The 17513-nt window shown below is 30.4% G+C and overlaps 3 protein-coding genes across 4 annotated transcripts; 1 reads left to right on the top strand and 2 right to left on the bottom strand.

Moving 5' to 3' along the window:
• Positions 1-110: 110 nt before the first annotated feature.
• LOC118069392 (uncharacterized) lies at positions 111-5622 on the bottom strand. Its single transcript, XM_035087470.1, has 9 exons — positions 5408-5622; positions 3975-4094; positions 3795-3921; positions 3592-3718; positions 3317-3424; positions 1913-2349; positions 1607-1834; positions 728-994; positions 111-631 (listed from the first exon to the last, which is right to left on the bottom strand). Exons 1-9 carry the CDS (start codon positions 5588-5590, stop codon positions 306-308), a joined length of 1923 nt encoding a protein of 640 aa, XP_034943361.1. The 5' UTR covers positions 5591-5622; the 3' UTR covers positions 111-305.
• A 750-nt stretch (positions 5623-6372) lies between these two features.
• Positions 6373-14403, bottom strand: LOC118069400 (uncharacterized). 2 transcript variants are annotated; one of them, XM_035087480.1, is made up of 4 exons: positions 14183-14403; positions 10084-10187; positions 7666-9209; positions 6373-7496 (listed from the first exon to the last, which is right to left on the bottom strand). In XM_035087480.1, exons 3-4 carry the CDS (start codon positions 9168-9170, stop codon positions 7163-7165), a joined length of 1839 nt encoding a protein of 612 aa, XP_034943371.1. In that variant the 5' UTR covers positions 9171-9209; positions 10084-10187; positions 14183-14403; the 3' UTR covers positions 6373-7162. The 2 variants fall into 2 exon arrangements, with proteins under 2 accessions (XP_034943371.1, XP_034943380.1); XM_035087489.1 differs by lacking the exon at positions 14183-14403 and adding an exon at positions 10286-10678.
• Positions 14404-15125: 722 nt separating this feature from the next.
• Positions 15126-17426, top strand: Ssu72 (Ssu72 CTD phosphatase). The gene is made up of 3 exons (XM_035087576.1): positions 15126-15559; positions 15978-16380; positions 16785-17426. The coding sequence occupies exons 1-3, from the start codon at positions 15477-15479 to the stop codon at positions 16887-16889; spliced, it is 591 nt and encodes a 196-aa protein (XP_034943467.1). The 5' UTR covers positions 15126-15476; the 3' UTR covers positions 16890-17426.
• The last annotated feature ends 87 nt before the right edge of the window (positions 17427-17513 follow it).

Below are 17513 nucleotides of genomic sequence, written 5' to 3'. Positions count from 1 at the left end.
CTACCAGATCGTGTGAGTCTGTCTCTCTTGGTACGCCGGCACACTAACTCAAAATAGCGCATTTCTAAAATTATAATAGTGGCCTGAAAGCGGTGCAGACGAGACAAGCGGAGAGGAGTAAAAGAAAAAAAAAACATACGTCGTGACTTGTACAGAAATGCAGACTAAAGCACACCTTCTTCTAACCACTATATGATATATAAAGAAGATATATTGAGCCATTATTACATTGATAAATCTTAATTCATACTTTGTCATAATATATTATAATTTTTAAACAACTCAATTCACCCTTTTGTCAAGTTTTATGTCCTTTCAAGATCACGTTCGTGGATAAGATATCTTCGTCCAGGATAGACATCAGGATATTCACAATCATAATTTTCAACATCATAATCATCATTTATAGCCTCTACATCATTGTAATAATCGTCTTCGTCATCATCATTGTCTTCTTCCTCTTTAATAATACCTAAACGCTTCGCCACGCTCTTTACATTAGTTATTACTTCCTCCTGAACCAAATTAAAACTCATTGCAAGTAGAGCGATACCAAAAAGAAGATATAGCGAGCATAGAGCTATCCCTTGGTGAGCATTGAGCCTATGAGCTGGTACAAAATCACCAAAACCTTTAAAAAATAATCAATCATGTTCATTATTGATGGTTCTTGAATATAAAATACCAAGAAAGTGATGATGATGATAATTTTATTTGTAGGACATACCTATTGTTGTTAGAGTGATGAAACAAAAATATGCAGAATCAAGAAATATCCATTTTTCCCACTCAGTAAATAATACAGCTCCGCCTAATATGTAACTAACAACTAAGAATACACACAGCCAAATTGGCACAGGTTTTATTGTTTGCTCTTCGACCGCAGTTAAATACTCGTCAAACTCAATATCATCAGCATAAACTTGACGATGAACTGCGAAACCCATTGGTGACATGATTCGTGGTGATGGTGCTTCTCTTTTATGTACTCGTGCTAAAATAAATTCAAATATTCACACGTATTTAACTCTTTTATACATAATAGTTATGTTACTTCATATTTTTTACTTTCTATTTTTAATAAAATAAATTATTATTAATTGTTTTAAATGAATTATTTATAATTATCTACTTAAACAAATTGGATACTTTAATTTCAATTATTACTATCTGTTATTATTTATAAAATGTAAATACGTGACATTTTATTGAAAATTCATATCTTAATTGAAAATATTGAATAATAATTATAAATAGATCAATTAAAATTAATGAGATAAGAAAAAAAAATTGAATTGGTAAAAGAATAAATTGAATATACTGATAAAATTAGATTGATTTTATATAATAAAAAAAAAAGAAAAACATTTTATAAGGAAAAGAAATTTCTCATATTACTTTGCAAATCATTCTTTTATAACAAAGGAATATTTTCTTCAACAATTGATATCTCTAAGAAGATGAAAAATTCTTGAGTAAAGAATAAATTTCATTTAAAACTTGAAATAATTTTCTAACAATAAGTAAATAGAGAAAAAATACTTAAACATTTTATTAAGCTGTTTTTCTTTTTTTTTTTTGTTGAAAAAGAATAAAAGAAACTTACAAGTATAGCTAAGATTACTTCGTGGACGTCGTACACCCGGAACAATTCTTCTAGGTCGTGCCATTTCTATATATGTGCTTCGATCGTTAGTAGTTCCAGGTTCGACAGAATGACATCTTCGAGTATTCGTTGGCCTTTCTGTAGCACGAGGTAATGTATTTTCTAACTTCGATATATTACTTCTTGTTATATTTATTCGTGGAGGTAATTGAAGTTCATCAACGAATTCTATCATCAACAAAATATGTCAATATTTTATTATATCAAAACACTGATCAATTTCGTTGATAAAAAAAACCTATTTACCATCTTTATTTTCAGCAAAATCAGGTTCATCAAGGGCATACTTGTTAAAAAGGACTGATGTCCGGTCGATGTCATTTGGAGTAACGAGTAATCGTCTATCAAGAGATTGTGTCGCTCCAGAAATTGTAGTGGTCGCGATTCGAGCTCTCCCACTTCTTGGAGTTGTTGATGCACATCGATTGTCATAAGTATGTCTAGATGAATGTATTATTTGTAGATTACGAGGTGAGGCCGTATTGGGTAGAGTAGCGGAACGTTTTGGAGAATCATTGGGATTGCCATCAATATCATAACGTCGTGATGCTTGATATCGAGGTTCTAGATCTAACTGGGTGGATCTTGCTATGCTTTCTGACAATCCAAGAGCTGAATCTGCTGATCGTTGACTTGCCCTAATAGATCTTCGAAGTGATGCTGCTCGGGCTGATCCAGATCGCCTTGAATTCGTCCGAGATCATGTACAAATATTAGTCTTTGACAGAAAATATTTTTTTTCTTCAAATTTCATTCTTCAGGAAAGATAACAAAATATACATCTAGTATTTTATAGAGTTAATTTTGATTTAAATACATTCATAATGAATTAGCAATAGCTAGTTAATTAGCTAAAGTTAATTTTAATTAATTTACATTCAGTTAAATATTGTCCCTCAATCTTCATTTAAATTTAAACTTTAATGTTAAATACAAAATTATAATAAGAAGCAGATGACGTTAGCAATATCTAGTTTAATATGAGTTTGATCAAATCAACCTAAATAATGGTTAAAATAGATCAGAGTTTAACTGAGTCATTAATTGAACCAATTAGCTTTAAAATTGTATAAAAAAGTTAGTTACTCTATTAAAGAATGAATGAAGGTTTTTTATGAATTGGAATTTTATAAAAAAAAATTATTCTCAATCATTTTTATATTTATATTTAAATGGGGAAAAATTATCAAATAAAAAAGTTATTATCAATTCAACAGCTATACATCATGATCATGATTATCTTGAAGCTGCATTGGAGGTCTGCTTGATATCACCAGAGACACATTTTCGATAAGAGTTCAATTATACATCTATGAATGGAACTATGATGAAAAAATCACTTCAACTAACATATTGAATAATGACTATTTTCTAATAGAATCAAAAATAAGCCTCGACATCAAACTAACTGATTCTTATAATAGCATTTTCTCCTCTTTGAAGTCTTCCACGATTAGTTTTTGTTAAAAGCAAAAAAAAAAAAATTCAAAGAAAGTTTTGTTCACATTTGCAACAGTATATGAAATGTAAAACAAGAACGTGTCACATAGTCAGACAGAGCGTGACAGAAAGACTAGCATCAACTTTTGAATAAATAAAAGACTTTTGAAAAGTTTTACATGTATAGAAACACTTGATGTAAAAGCATACCCAGAACCTTGACGAATGCTGTATCCTCTAATCATATTATTGCTTCGTACACGTCGAGGTTTTGGTGGTCTGGTACAAACATAACAGCAAATTTTCCAATAAAGGAATCTACAAATAAAATATTCAGATGATAAAAGCAAAATAATTTTATTTGATTAAAATGAATAAAAAAGAAATTTTCTATTATCGTTTCTGAACTGATGAGAGGTCAATCAATTTAATCATGTAAAACTAATTGAATGATCGTGTTCTTACGATTGAATGAGTTAACTTACCTAAAGCTGGAAGCCATCACATCTCCAATATTCGATAGGCAGAGCAACATCAAGGGTATTCCCAAAATAGCATAAAAAATAGTAACAACTTTACCATTTCGAGTCTTAGGTGAAATATGACCATAGCCTGAGATAGATTTTTTTTTTAATTTTATTTATTATTCTGAAGAGTAATTTATATCTAGAATTCTGTTTCAACAAACCTATTGTTGTGATAACAATAATTGAGTAAAATAGAGCGCCTGCAAAAGTCCACTGAATGTTATCAATGTTTTCGGTACCATCCCATCCTTCTTTTTTCATTTTCAACAAGAGATCCGTTTCAAAAGCCTGTAGGTGAATGTAGATCAAGTAGAAGAATATGAGAATTCTATCAGACTTACCTTTAGTTTCTCTACTACATCACGAGTCCAATTTTCTCTTCTTAAAACCTTTACTGTTTGTGTCATTGACCATAAATCTTCAGTTACATTACCGCGAATGTCTTTAATGCTTCTTTTTACCTAAAATATTCGTAGAATAAAACATTATTTATTTTCACGAAAATTTACATTCATCCATGAAAATAAATTCTCTGGAAAATAGAAAAAATGCAATAGAAATAAAAGTAGAATGAATTTATTATTCAAGCATTTAATACAATAGTCATAATAGTAATCACTTTATGTAGGGTAACATTTTTTTATTTTTTTAAATTATGTTTTGCTCTAATTATTGTCGTTAAAAAGTATTTCAACAATTAAAAAAATATTCTTTTATCATTTTTATTAGCATTGTTTAGATTTTTTTTTTTTTTCAACTAATCAGATAAAATTTTTCCTCAATATTTTTACCTTGACCAGAATGATCACATTTTTAAAAGTTTATAACTATAAGTATATAAAAAATAATTACTATCAATTTTATAATTATTCAATGTATTAATAATAGTAGGATATGTCATCATAAAATGTAGGGTAAATATTTATTCCTTACATCTAACAAGTTTTTAACTAAAAAACTTTAGATAATCCTAAATAAATTCTCAATAAAAAAAAAAATGGGATTATCTAAAATTTCTTACAGAAAGTTTAGTGATAATTGTACATTAGTAGACATACAAGTATCATATCACATCCTACTTTTCATCCAGTTTCATTAAGTTAATTAAATAATTAGAAAATTACATGTCTTTTAAATGATTATCTAAATTAATACAATCATAATATTTAATTTTTTTAACATATAGAAAGCTCACATATTTTTGTAATTTTAAATTTCAATTTTATATAAACATGTTGAACAGAGATAGCTATAAATATATCATTCAAATATTAAATAAACCCATAATAGTCTTTTATAAACTGAAGCAATAAAATAATATTACTTATTGCACATACATGGAATTTTTATTTTCGAGATTTATTGTTATTCACCAGTCTATAAATTGTAAATGTTTAATAAAATAGAAGGTAATCTATTGTTCAGGAAGTTTATTTAATGTTAATAAATGTTAGCTTTCGATTCTTATAGATAAAGAAAAAGAGGCAAAGAAAATGTTGATAATGTTTTTCAAACAAAAAGAAGGCAGAATTGATGAATAAAAATCGTCAGAAATTTAATTGAAAAATTCAAGAGAAGCACGATATTGAATGCTATCAACATTATTCATTCTGGGAGAATTTAATTCCAACAGATAATAAAGAGTTATTAGCTATGATAATTAAGTGAGAAGCATATTTTATTAGTTGAAACTATTTTAAATATTTTTCTATATAAAGAAGTGGATTTTAATTATTTTTCAGTAACAAAAGATGATGTGAAAAAGTGAACATACTTCTCTTTCATGTTCTGCTTCAAGTATCTCAAATGCTAAAGCACCAAGAACGCAATAAGCAACAACAAGTGATACAAGTGTCACATGTGAAAAGATGCATTTGAAGAATTTCCATATAACGTAGAGGAATGTTAAACACTTGGAAGATGATTCTGATTCAAGTTCTAACTCTGTCGACTCCATAAAGTTTTAGAATTACAAAGTAAAGCCGGTAGTAAATGTAATGAAGTAGAATGAGTTACGTCGACAAAAGTCTCCAGTGAATTCGCGACTATGTAACTCAAATAGTTGGTCCAAAACTGTACTACGTGGCTTAGAATATCATTTTCATAGCAGAGCACTCGCCTCATAAATAAAATGCTGCTACAGAAGCCAAAGATACTGAGAGTTTGCAAATAATGAAATAAATTTGTGGACCAACGTAAATTGACATATTTCTGAAATTTTAAATATATCTTTTCCTATCACTTCACTTCAAGATAATACTGTTGACAGAGACGTCACAGTGGTCCAAAGGATGTAAATGATTTTTCATCAACTACTGCTACATCTTGCCGGCATGTGGAAAACACAGCATCGTTGGTTACGTAGGCGGCTGTGTTATATTTATCTTCCAACCACCCACCACCACCAGACATTAGTCGTTTTAGGATCTAGAAGACACTTTCGCTCAAGGTATGCCAGTCTTCTCTATTACCCATAACTACTGTCAGCTTTCATCTGACCATTCACGTGTTCTATTTTTCATTCTATCAAAGTAAAGAATTTAATTCTTTGTTCATATCCATTTAAACATTCTTGTTACTAATTTGATGATGGAAATATTTCTAAAGTATTTTAATCCTAGACTAAACTTAAAATTTACATCATTCTGTTCAACACTGGACTAGAATAAAATGTCTCGATACAATATTTGATAAATTGCTTCATTTTCTAAAGGTATGATATTAGATAAAAATTAATTATAAATACTCGTTGTTTCATTTATTAACCATTCCATGATAATAACAACAATGTTGAACTGTACAGATAGAATATTCTTAATATAACGACTTGTCAATTCAACATATTTAAAAGCCTTACAGTGTAATGGCATGTACATAGATGTACATAAATTCGACATAATCGCACACATGCAAATCAAATGGCGAGTATAATAAAAGCTAACTATTCATGGTGCAACATGAATCGCCCTCTGTTCCGCTAGCCGTCAAAGTTCCGCTAAGATACCCAGACGGACGGGAAATATAGTTATTTTTTTTTTTTCATATCTTTAGAGAGCGATCGAGGCTGACCATGAAATGAGGGAAGAAAAATAAAACGAAAGAGTGAAAGAGAAGTCCTTGAAGGCTTTCATCGTTCCGCGGATCGCACATGAAGTCAAGGACGGATTCAACGACGTAATTGGTCCATAAAAATCGTCTGTTCATTGCTAAGTATCGTTCCGTGGAACAAGGAATATTAACGATATATAGAACTGATAAATGAACTTTTATGTATTTGCTAAGATAGAGAGAAAGTAATTAAAGATTATATGAGATGCTAAAAATGACCTCTCACTTAGATTTAATACCTATCGCTAGCTTGTTTTATATGCATTAACTAGAAAAAAAGTTACTTTCATTTTTGATAAGAGAAAATAAATAAAATAAAAAATGATAAAAATATAAAATTGATTCGCCAACTTATTAGATAAAATGATAAAAGAGACTTGGATTAAATGAAATAAGAGAAAGAAGAAAATAGAGAGTTCTGTTATCCAGGACCGAAGAAACCAAGTTTTACTAAAGTATCAGTAACTCGTTCCACAAGTTGATCTTTATATCGCCAGATAGTTGTATCTACAATGCTGTTTTTTCTATACTGAAGGCACGTTTTCTTGAGGGATGTCACGCAATCAGCTCTATAGTGTTGAAGTTGAGCATCCTCAGTCTCAATTGGATAGCTGGTACAGCCAGCGCCAAGGCACGCTAGTGGAAAATGGTTGTGCAGGGTGACAATGCGTTCCGGATTATGAAAGCACTTGATGTACTCATTAGGTTTGGTGAAGTTCATGGAGCGGTAAACATGTTGAAGCATATGCATATACCTGTCAAAGAGATACAGTTACAGTATCCTGTTTCATATTAATCATTTATTTGTATAAAAAAATATATATTAAATGATTATACACGTGTGGAGATAAATAGTGATAAAATAAAAAAAATAATGAAAACATGATTCTACACACAAGAAGAAAGAGTTGAGTGCTCACTCACCTCGGCACGTGGTCAAAGAATCCATGTGAGTGGAGAAGGTCATCGAGAAAGTATACATTTCTGACGTTGTATGAAGCACGAGTCTCATTGCGTATTTTAAAAGCCTTGGGTAGAACTCTTTGCATCAGTTCACTCCACGTAGAATCCTGAACTGGCATGATTACTTCATCAATGTCTAGCAGAACAATGTACTCATATTCATACATGTGTTTATACAAACAGTCATTATAAGGTATCAATTCATTTTGTCGTTTGTGATTGGTTTTCTTCTTAAGATACATGTGCTGAAAGGCAGGAATATTTGGCTGACCACCAGGAAGAGTCAATGGGGTTACTTGGACTCGACCTAATTGACTATAATAATCCAACACTTTAGTTATATTAGGATGCACTTGTAGTTGATAGAAAAAGATCTTATCAGCACCAAGAATGCTAATTAATTCGATCCATTCAACTAAACGCACAGACAAATCTTCATGAAGAAAGTCAAGACCTTTAACACACACAGCAAATTCCTTCTTCTTTTCGGGTTTGTTGTAAATAACTCGTAAATTAGTGCTAGCTGTATCACAAGGTTTTTCAACAATAGAAACTGAAGCTGGAGGACTTTTTGCCCAGTGAGTCTGAGGAATTTTACACGCTATCACATAAGGCTGATAAATGCCTTGCTTATAATTACCCCACTTTGAATACCATATATATTTATATTCAAGAACATCAACTATTTGCGGTTCTTTTTCTTTATCAAACCACAACTGACAGTAAGTCTTCACCTTTGGCTCAATTCTATCAATCATTCCGATGATCCTAATTGCCGGCCCGATCTTGGATAATTTTCTATTATCATAATAAGCTCCATACAACTGGAATGTTCCGTTACTAGATTTAAATGTCTGCCAGTAGATGTTGTTAAATTCAAGCTCAAAAATACTTGGATATCGTGGTATACAACTTTTTTTTGCCTTCGTGTCATTGCTAGAAGTGCTTTTAAAATTACTACTCTTCATCCAATATGCAAGAGGTAAACTAGGTAATCGACTTTCAATCTCCTTGACAAGTTCCTGTTCTGTACGTGGTGGTCGTTTATCAAGCAACAACTGTTTATCATTTAGTTTCTTGACTCTTTCATTATCAAGAATAGGACTAGCGGAATGATGACTAAAATCATTAGGAGTTGGAAAGAATCCTTTTGCTAAATCTTTAATAGAAGACGATGATGATGAGGCTAATAATAATGATGACGATGATGATGATGAAGATGAGGATGATAAGGATGATGGTTGATCAGATGACCATGTACCAGTAGATGGATAGTTGACATCAGCTCCAAGTGAATTGTGTTGCAAAACTTCATTGACAGATTGACGAAATTGTAGAGCTGCGATCATAATGAAACTCCAAACAAACACAAAGACTAGGATACGTCGAGCACATCGTGATCCTCTACTTGAACAAGTTTGTAACATATTGAATGGATTATTGGATAACTCCACCATGTGGATCATCAACTATTGCTTCCTGACGTTCGATTGAGTACACTCCAACTGAAAACAAATGATATCAATGTTAAATAAAAATTGATTTAAATAAAGGAGAAAGCCAAGCTCGCATGCATCGATGCAGCCATGCATGCAAGGATAAAAGTGCAAAAGAAAAAGCAGAATACGACAAAGATAGAAAGAGAATCACCGCCTAAAGGTAGACAAGCGGGTCTTGGAGAATCCGCGTGAGCCAAGCGGAACCGGTTGCCGAGTTTTTCCACCTCGTCCTCCTGAGCGGTGTATTCCGTCACCTCAACTAACGAGTCTCCAACATCGACATCCTTGGCTTGCTTTTCACCAGACTACAAAATCTTTCTAGCGTTCGTTTGATCCAATTGCTATCATCAACAAAAACTTTCTCATCATGTCTGGTGCCAAGGGAGAAAGGATGAGCCAAAGTATCTCCTCCCTCTACTCTTATGTATCCCTTACTCCTCCTTTGGTGCCGCTTAATTGCTCTAGTTGCCGCAATATCGTCAGCATTTTCGCGTCATTTTACTAATCGAGTTGCGTTTAGCTGAAGACACTTTGGCACAGGGGGCGATTTCTCCTCCGTATTCGTGACTTGGTGTAAAAAAAAACCCACCTAGGAAAAAAGAAAGAGAATGTTCGCCCCGACATAGTTGCAATGATTACTAGCATTACATGCAAAAAGATGAAAAAAGAGAAGAAGGCAAGCAGAAAGAACTAACAGTAAAGTATCAGTCATGTTTAAACATGTTGTCTTCATCAATTGACTATTAGTCAATCCAATTCGTTCATTACCCGGACGTTGGAGATTTATTTATAACTACTATTTTATTACAATCACAAGCATCGCCAATCCATGCATGAAGTTGCGTGATATTATAAAACGAGAGCAAAGTTTAAAACTTACAGGAGTGAAAATGTGCGTGAAGAATAACATCCGGGAGATGAACCCTTCAATTTGTCCGGACCAAAAACTCATCTGTTTGTATAATAGAGCCATGTGTACTCGATCTGTAATAAAACCGCGACAGTTTGATGTTTTATTGGAATGTTATTCTACCAATCGAATAGTCTTTTAAGAGTTTGTTATTAGAAAAATTGATCAACACCATCACCGACACAATCACTGCTGTTTTCGATTTATTTTATATTCAATACTACTAATGATGATGGCATCAGTGCAAAGTTCCTGTTTTATAATTCGTCAATTGAAGACTGAACAGCAGCACGCGGCACACATTGAGACCAGTTTACATCTGAGTTACTAAGAGAATCTCTACTCTCCGTTGGTCTCTGTTGCTTGCCAGTCAACACTCTGTCTAAAGACCCAGTCTAACAGAGACGACGAATTTTTTTCTTTCTCCCTCTCTTCTCAATCACTTATCTCCTTCTCAAGAATTGTCGATTCTCTGAGGATTTCTTCTCTCTCTCTCATACAGCCTACAACGTACCCGATACAACGATGATGGCTCGGGACTGCTGTTGCTGCTGCTACTGATCCCTCCTCCCCACCAATAGTCATTTTCTCCCTCTTTGTCCCTACCAAACCACATTACCAACTGACCTGTTCTCGCACTCGATGCCTCTGACCGGATGCAAATTCCAAAGATGAAATTAACTTTCTTTTTATTTTTTATCATTTTCTATATTTAAATCTACTTCCGACTTTATTCAAATGTTTCCGTCATATCGAATTCAATCATCGTTACTATGTCAGTAACCTAGTTTCCAAAAAGGGCCCATCTTATTCTTCATCTTTTTATATAATCCCAAAGGAATTCTGTATTAATTTATAACACTTGTCAGGAGTAATTTATTTTTTTGAATCCCAAGACATTTGTAATAATACAAAATATCATTCATTGATATTTGAAGAAATAATTACTCACTATCATTCAACAATTGATTCATTTATTTAATAAATTTAATGAAAATAAAAAAAAATTCCTCTTTTATCATTCATTCTTTTATGATTAAAGTATGCTTTGCTTGGAATGTTATTTTTAAAAAATCGTTATGCTATTAAAAAATAAAGAATGAATAATTGGGCTATCTGACCACCAAGATTTTATCAGCAACATATGGAACTATGAAATGTATTTTAATGATAAATCATCTTAGATAGTTATTTTAAAAAGCATTAAATCATGATACTAATGTTTAAATAGATAATTTATATAATAGCAGAAATGAATGAAATAAAAATTGGGGAAAAGTGTAGGAAGTTGAATGAATCTAACGAAGAAATGCCAAAGGGTGTATAATTTTCAGTATATCTTTAACCAACCATTACAATTTTATGTTCAACACGAAAAGACCGTAAATCACAGATGCTTCTGTTGAAGGTTAAATCTGGCATATTCAATACTCAGTTAATGTATTAGCAAATAAATACTTGCAGAATAAAATGACGATAAAGTTTAAGAGGCAAAAGGTTACGAGTTTCTGCAACTTCAAAGTATATGCAGATGAAAGAAAATAAATAAAAAAAAACAAACTAGTGTAAATAGTGTCGTTTTATTATTATTATAGAAAACTCTCAAACATTTTGTGCTGTAAAAAGCATTAATTGAAAGTAAATAAATGAGATATTTTATGTAGAAAAGGTTTAAAGCAGAACACCAGTTAGAAGATATTGGAAAAAAATAGTTCAATATGTAAAATACAAGTTAATAAAGACTAATTTTAAATGATAATTATGTTGTATTAGAATATTATTCATGTATTAAGTATTTAATTATTCTATTTATATATCATAATATTTATTCTCGAACAATCTTATCAATATGACCAGAATCCAGTACCATTATTGGAATTTGCTTCCTCAATAGTTTTTTCAACAACCCCTAAAAGGCAACCTTTTTTACTAGAAAATTCTCTCAATAATGTTCAGCATATTCTTGATGAATCATTTTTTGAATTTATATTTAAAATAAATATAATTCAATAGATGATAACTACTTAATTATGTACAACTTCAACTAATAGCTATACGTAATTATCATTGAAATAAGCCAGACAAAATGGACCCTGATTAATAGTCAATGAATATTAAATATTAATTGAAATTAAAAGTTTTTTTAATATTCTTATCCTACATATGTGATAGTATTAAACATTTACATTGGAACAAAAAGGGAAAAAGTATCACTCTTTGGAGCAGAGTCTAGAAAATGTTGGCCAGATAAAAGTGAAACTTTGGTGACAGGCAAAGTAGTTACAATCACTACTGATTATTGTGACATGTATAATTGCATCGAAGTATAAAACTGTCGCGATTCAAGTTGGCAGTTTTGTATTATTATATCATATGTATGTATCATATAATTTATAGAGAAACATGAAGAAATAAGCTGAAAAAATAAATGTGAATTTTAAAAGAAAACCAATTACATATCCTCAGCAATTGTTTCATAGTAAATCACGATACTACATATGTATCCATGTTTAAGTACAAGATTGAATAAGAATATAATATAATAAATACTTATGTAGAAAAAAAAATATATCTTTAAATGAGTAAAAAGCGAGAGGTATGAGTCATGTTGCAACGAAATCTACTATCAATGTATCTGTACAATAATGTGCACTTGGAGACGTGGTAAAAGAGGTCCTTGAATTTAAGCTGCTTGAAACAATCGTTTATGTTGATATTGATATCAAAATGGACTGAAATAATACAAGGAAATTATAAATATTGTATAATTCATTAGAAAATCTAATAACTTATTTATCAATTGTAATAGATACAATTTTTTACAATAACAAAAAAAGATGATGAACAACAAATAATGTTGTATTAAATCAAGTATTGAATTCAAACAGTAAAGATGATAGATATAATAAATTCGACCTTAAAATTTTCACTTTCAATATACTTATGATTTTATCGATGTCTCCGTTGGATGATTGAAATGCAAACAGACTATCGAGTGTCGAGGACATGCTGAACGTGACTTGCCCATAATATAAAGTCGCCAAATATATTCTGTATACATATCATAGGTAGATATAATAAATAACAATGAAGTATTTCATCAAAAAAATCAATTGATAATTGAATGTATAATTTTATCTTAATATTAATTTAGGTATTTCATTTTGACCAAAGTATATACCTTTGATGATGGAATCTAAGGTTTGTTTACGTTCATCAAATTATGACTAAACCTTCAATTTTTTCATCTTCAATCGTTTATCTTTTTTAGATGCTCACTGTTCAATGCACACATACAATACCTTATAATTATCTTTCTTAGTGAATCAAGATTCTATCAAAACAGGATGTAAACTTCTGAGAGTATCGAATAAATGAGGTGCTTTTTGCGTAGTTAAATTTTTACTGTAATTATTAGTATCTAAATAATACCATCATCATTATAAAGCAGGAAAATAGATATTGCACAGAAGACTATGATATATTACACATTTAAGTTTTTTCATCTGCGGGTTTATACGAGGTTAACATTTAATAATACTTAATAAGCATAATTGTTAGTTTAACACTTTCTTCTTTAGAGTAAAGAGAGAGAGAGTGAGATATAGGATACCCTTTCTTTTACCAATTATTACATTATTTAACCTTTAAATATAATCAAAAAAATATATTTTTACATAATACTACATGACGAATCATAATATTAATTAGTTATTTATTCTTTATGCTATTAATTTAACAATTATGCGGTCTGATAATTATGAGGTAATAGAAATCCTTAACACATTTTATTTTAATGCTCGTTGTGGTTACAGTAGCAATTAGATTTCATTTATGCAAGCATTAAATTATTTTTTTGTTGAGTAAATAGAGTGGTTGCTGGTTAAAATTTTTATTTCAAATCCTTTTTTTTTTCTCTAGTAAATGAATGTAAATTTTGTTCAACAAAAATTTTAAATTAAGGAAAATGCGTATCACTTAAACCTCAGTTAGTACTTTAGATTAATGTGTTTATTAACCTACTTAGGAATTCATTTGTACACTAAATGAGTAACAAAAAAATGTTTACCTCAAAATTCCATTAATTTTAGGACGTGTTTCAATTATCATTATAGCACATTCACTTTAAACAGAGATTCACAAAATATAAATAATTACACTTATTAATTATTGCATGTTAAAAATTGATAACGAAGTAAGGTTATGAATTGAATCAAATTTACAAACTGGTTTATAAACTAAATTTTTGTGAAAAACGATAAGAATTTCGCAAAAAACTTGACATTTGCTTTTTAAAAATTCAATATCGACAACTTGATTTCTTAGGAACTTGAAAAAATTTTTATTGTTTTAATTGGTACGCTTGATTCACTAGAGATACGCGCGCCATCGCGGTGTCATGGCGGCGTCCGCCCCACCATTATATCTCGCCCTACCTGGAAATATCCAAATACGTGCTTTTGTCAAAAAAAGTATACGTGCACTCAGGGAAAATTTGAAATTTTATTGAGATAAATAATGGTTTGCAAGGTTGAGCCCCTTCGAGGTATTCTAAATCTTTTTTTTTAAAAATGGAGTGAACAGACATGGGTAATATTTATAATCCCATCACAAAAGGACAAAAATGTTGATATTCCTAAAAATGCTAAACCTTATTTCTGAAATTGGCTTTATTTATTGCAACGACTTTTAACTTTCATTATTATTATCATCATCCAATTATGGAAGTAATTTGGACAGTACCTGTCCTTACTAACAGCAGACTCTTTTTAATCGGATTATAAAAATTTTCCATGTTTATTGTCTAAACATTTCCAAGTTTTATGGTCCCTGCAGGTATTTGACTCTTTAGCCTGCTTGACTCTCGTTCATCCAAATCAATTCCTATATTTTCATTGGTTCAGGTGTACATGTGCGCCACGACTCTGTCATGCGTGCTATCATATTTTCCAAGTGGAGATGGAATAATGGTGGGGTTTGCTCCAGTTCGAGTCGACAGCGCAACCCGTCTTTTGGCAGTTTCGACTATAGCCATTCTCGAGTTAGTTCGATTTTATAATTGTAAAAAAGATAAATATTTTTTAAATATTCCCTTCACCATTGCGTTGATTATTATTGTATGTTGGAGATCTTGTGTTGGTCTGTGTAATCAATTAATCTCATCTAGTGAAGTGTCAGTAAAAAATTCTCCAGTTACCGTCATCAAAGAGATCATTTTTTGACAGACATTGAACTTTTTTTGAAGGTTAAAAGTGATTACGAAAAGTGATTTTATAATAATTACCAATATAGCTCTGTTATTGGTTGTGATAAATTGAAATATTTATATTGGAATAAGAATACACCATTTTTTAACCATCAACATGCCAACCTCAAAAGAAATCAGCGTCGCCGTAATCTGTTCCAGTAACATGAATCGAAGTATGGAAGCTCATGCCTTTCTAAGGTAAATATAAACAACAAAATGATTATTATCGAAACGAAAATTTCAATGTTTAATAATTTAGGAAGATAGTTGTACTACTAATAGTGCAGTAAACCTATGATGAAATTCAATTCCAAGATAAACGATAATATTTGTGATATTAAATGATGCTTCACAATTAGAATTTATTTATTACACAATCATGAAAACTTTGATCGTTTTCTCTACAAGAAATTTAGATAAATATGTGCCATTGAGTTTAGTTTTTAACCCAACTCTGTACATTTTTTATTGCTAAACTAAACGGTGGAATCTTCTGATAAAGTGAACTTGATTCTTCTTAATTATTAGCTCTCACTTTTAATAATTTTATTGACTAATCTTTAATATTTCTTAATGCAACAGCCTTTTTAATTGTAAAAAAAATTTTAAATTTCAGTAAAAAAGGCTTCAAGGTTAAATCATTCGGTACTGGAGACAAAGTTAAATTACCAGGAAGTGGCCCTGACCGACCAAATGTTTACGATTTCGGAACATCGTATAACGAAATCTACAACGATCTCCTTGCCAAAGACAAACAATTATACACACAAATGGGTTTACTTCACATGTTGGACAGAAACAGAAGAATAAAATCCCGTCCGGAACGATTTCAAGCAACAAGGGAAAAGTTTGATATTCTAATAACTTGTGAAGAACGAGTTTATGATCAAGTGATCGAGTTCATGGAATCCAGAACGCCCGTCACCAATCAACCAGTTCATCTTATCAACATAGATATTCAAGACAACCATGAAGAGGCTACAGTTGGATCCTTCCTTATTTGTGAATTAGTTACTAGGGTAAATAAAATAATACCAAATACATTAAAACTTTTCAATTATGTTTGAAATAAGATCCAGTCATATATGACATCATACTCAGACAATAAATAATTAATTGATGAAATATATATTTAAAATGAGTCTGTGTGAGGACAGATGATTTTCTTATCATATTTCTTTTCATAAATAAATATAATTTTGGTAACTTTTGCATGATTGCATATTGAGTGATTCAACATGAAAAATAAATCATGATTTTCAAGAGTATGTCTGTTTATTGAAATTTTTAAAATCGTTATTTTATATATTTCATCAAGAAGAATTATTTTACAAATACTACTGAGACTGAACTCTTATAAAATGTTTAAATTTAGCAATTGAATTGTTAAGTATATGTTTAACGATATTTTTATATATTTCAGCTTGCCAGAAGTCATGATTTGGATAATGATATAGACCATATTCTCGACGAGTTTGAGTCGGATAAAAAGGCAAAGATGATGTTACATACTGTACTTTTTTATTGAAAATATACTGTTTAACTAATTCACGGATCGGTCATTGGTTTCGACAATTCTTCAACGTACTAGAACGATGACGGTCTTCAAAAGGATGGAAATGTGGAAGAACATTAGTCGAGAAGAATAACGATCGACAAACGAAACATAGACTGTAAATATAAATATCTGTAAATGTGTTCTCTAATCAGGCGATTTAATTACATCAATGATGTATAATATTAATTATTTGTAATATATTTTAAATTTTTACGTATTTACTCATTAAAGGAAACATTATTGTAGCTTATTCAATTGATAAAATATGTTCTGATAAGGTCATGTGAATATGGTAGTTTTATTTTTATAAGGATATTTAGTTACACATGTAAATGAAAGATTAGTTATTCAACCAAAAGTTAATACATTTAAATTTCTTCTAATACTAATTTTGACAATTAATTCAAGTACTTTCAACTAAATTAAAAAATCAGCCAAAATGTAAATTATGGTACCTTTTTTTAAACAATTATTACACATTGTATGATGGAAAAAGGATGTAGTATTAATTAATTATAATTAAGTTGAATAAATGTTATACGAGATAAAATTTTTATGCATTATTATTTATTTACTAGATCTTATTAAAATTTA

This window comes from Chelonus insularis, unplaced genomic scaffold (assembly GCF_013357705.1).
Source record: "Chelonus insularis isolate UGA/USDA-ARS -01 unplaced genomic scaffold, ASM1335770v1 contig_128_pilon, whole genome shotgun sequence".
NCBI lineage: Eukaryota > Metazoa > Arthropoda > Insecta > Hymenoptera > Braconidae > Chelonus > Chelonus insularis.
The sequence above is the reverse complement of the archived record's forward strand: the minus strand, read 5'-3'. Positions and strand labels throughout refer to the sequence as shown.

What these genes read in the sequence shown, in the direction of transcription:
- LOC118069392 (XM_035087470.1), bottom strand. Translation starts at nt 5,590, where the DNA reads ATGGAGTCGACAGAGTTAGAACTTGAATCAGAATCATCTTCCAAGTGT. An exon ending in GTGATGGCTTCCAGCTTTAG is followed by an intron (nt 3,425 to 3,591) that starts GTAAGTTAACTC and finishes TTTTATTTGTAG; the next exon opens with ATTCCTTTATTGGAAAATTT. An exon ending in AAGTAATCTTAGCTATACTT is followed by an intron (nt 995 to 1,606) that starts GTAAGTTTCTTT and finishes AATTTATTTTAG; the next exon opens with CACGAGTACATAAAAGAGAA.
- LOC118069400 (XM_035087480.1), bottom strand. Translation starts at nt 9,170, where the DNA reads ATGATCCACATGGTGGAGTTATCCAATAATCCATTCAATATGTTACAA. An exon ending in TTCTTTGACCACGTGCCGAG is followed by an intron (nt 7,497 to 7,665) that starts GTGAGTGAGCAC and finishes TCTCTTTGACAG; the next exon opens with GTATATGCATATGCTTCAAC.
- Ssu72 (XM_035087576.1), top strand. Translation starts at nt 15,477, where the DNA reads ATGCCAACCTCAAAAGAAATCAGCGTCGCCGTAATCTGTTCCAGTAAC. An exon ending in GAAGCTCATGCCTTTCTAAG is followed by an intron (nt 15,560 to 15,977) that starts GTAAATATAAAC and finishes TTTAAATTTCAG; the next exon opens with TAAAAAAGGCTTCAAGGTTA. An exon ending in TTTGTGAATTAGTTACTAGG is followed by an intron (nt 16,381 to 16,784) that starts GTAAATAAAATA and finishes TATATATTTCAG; the next exon opens with CTTGCCAGAAGTCATGATTT.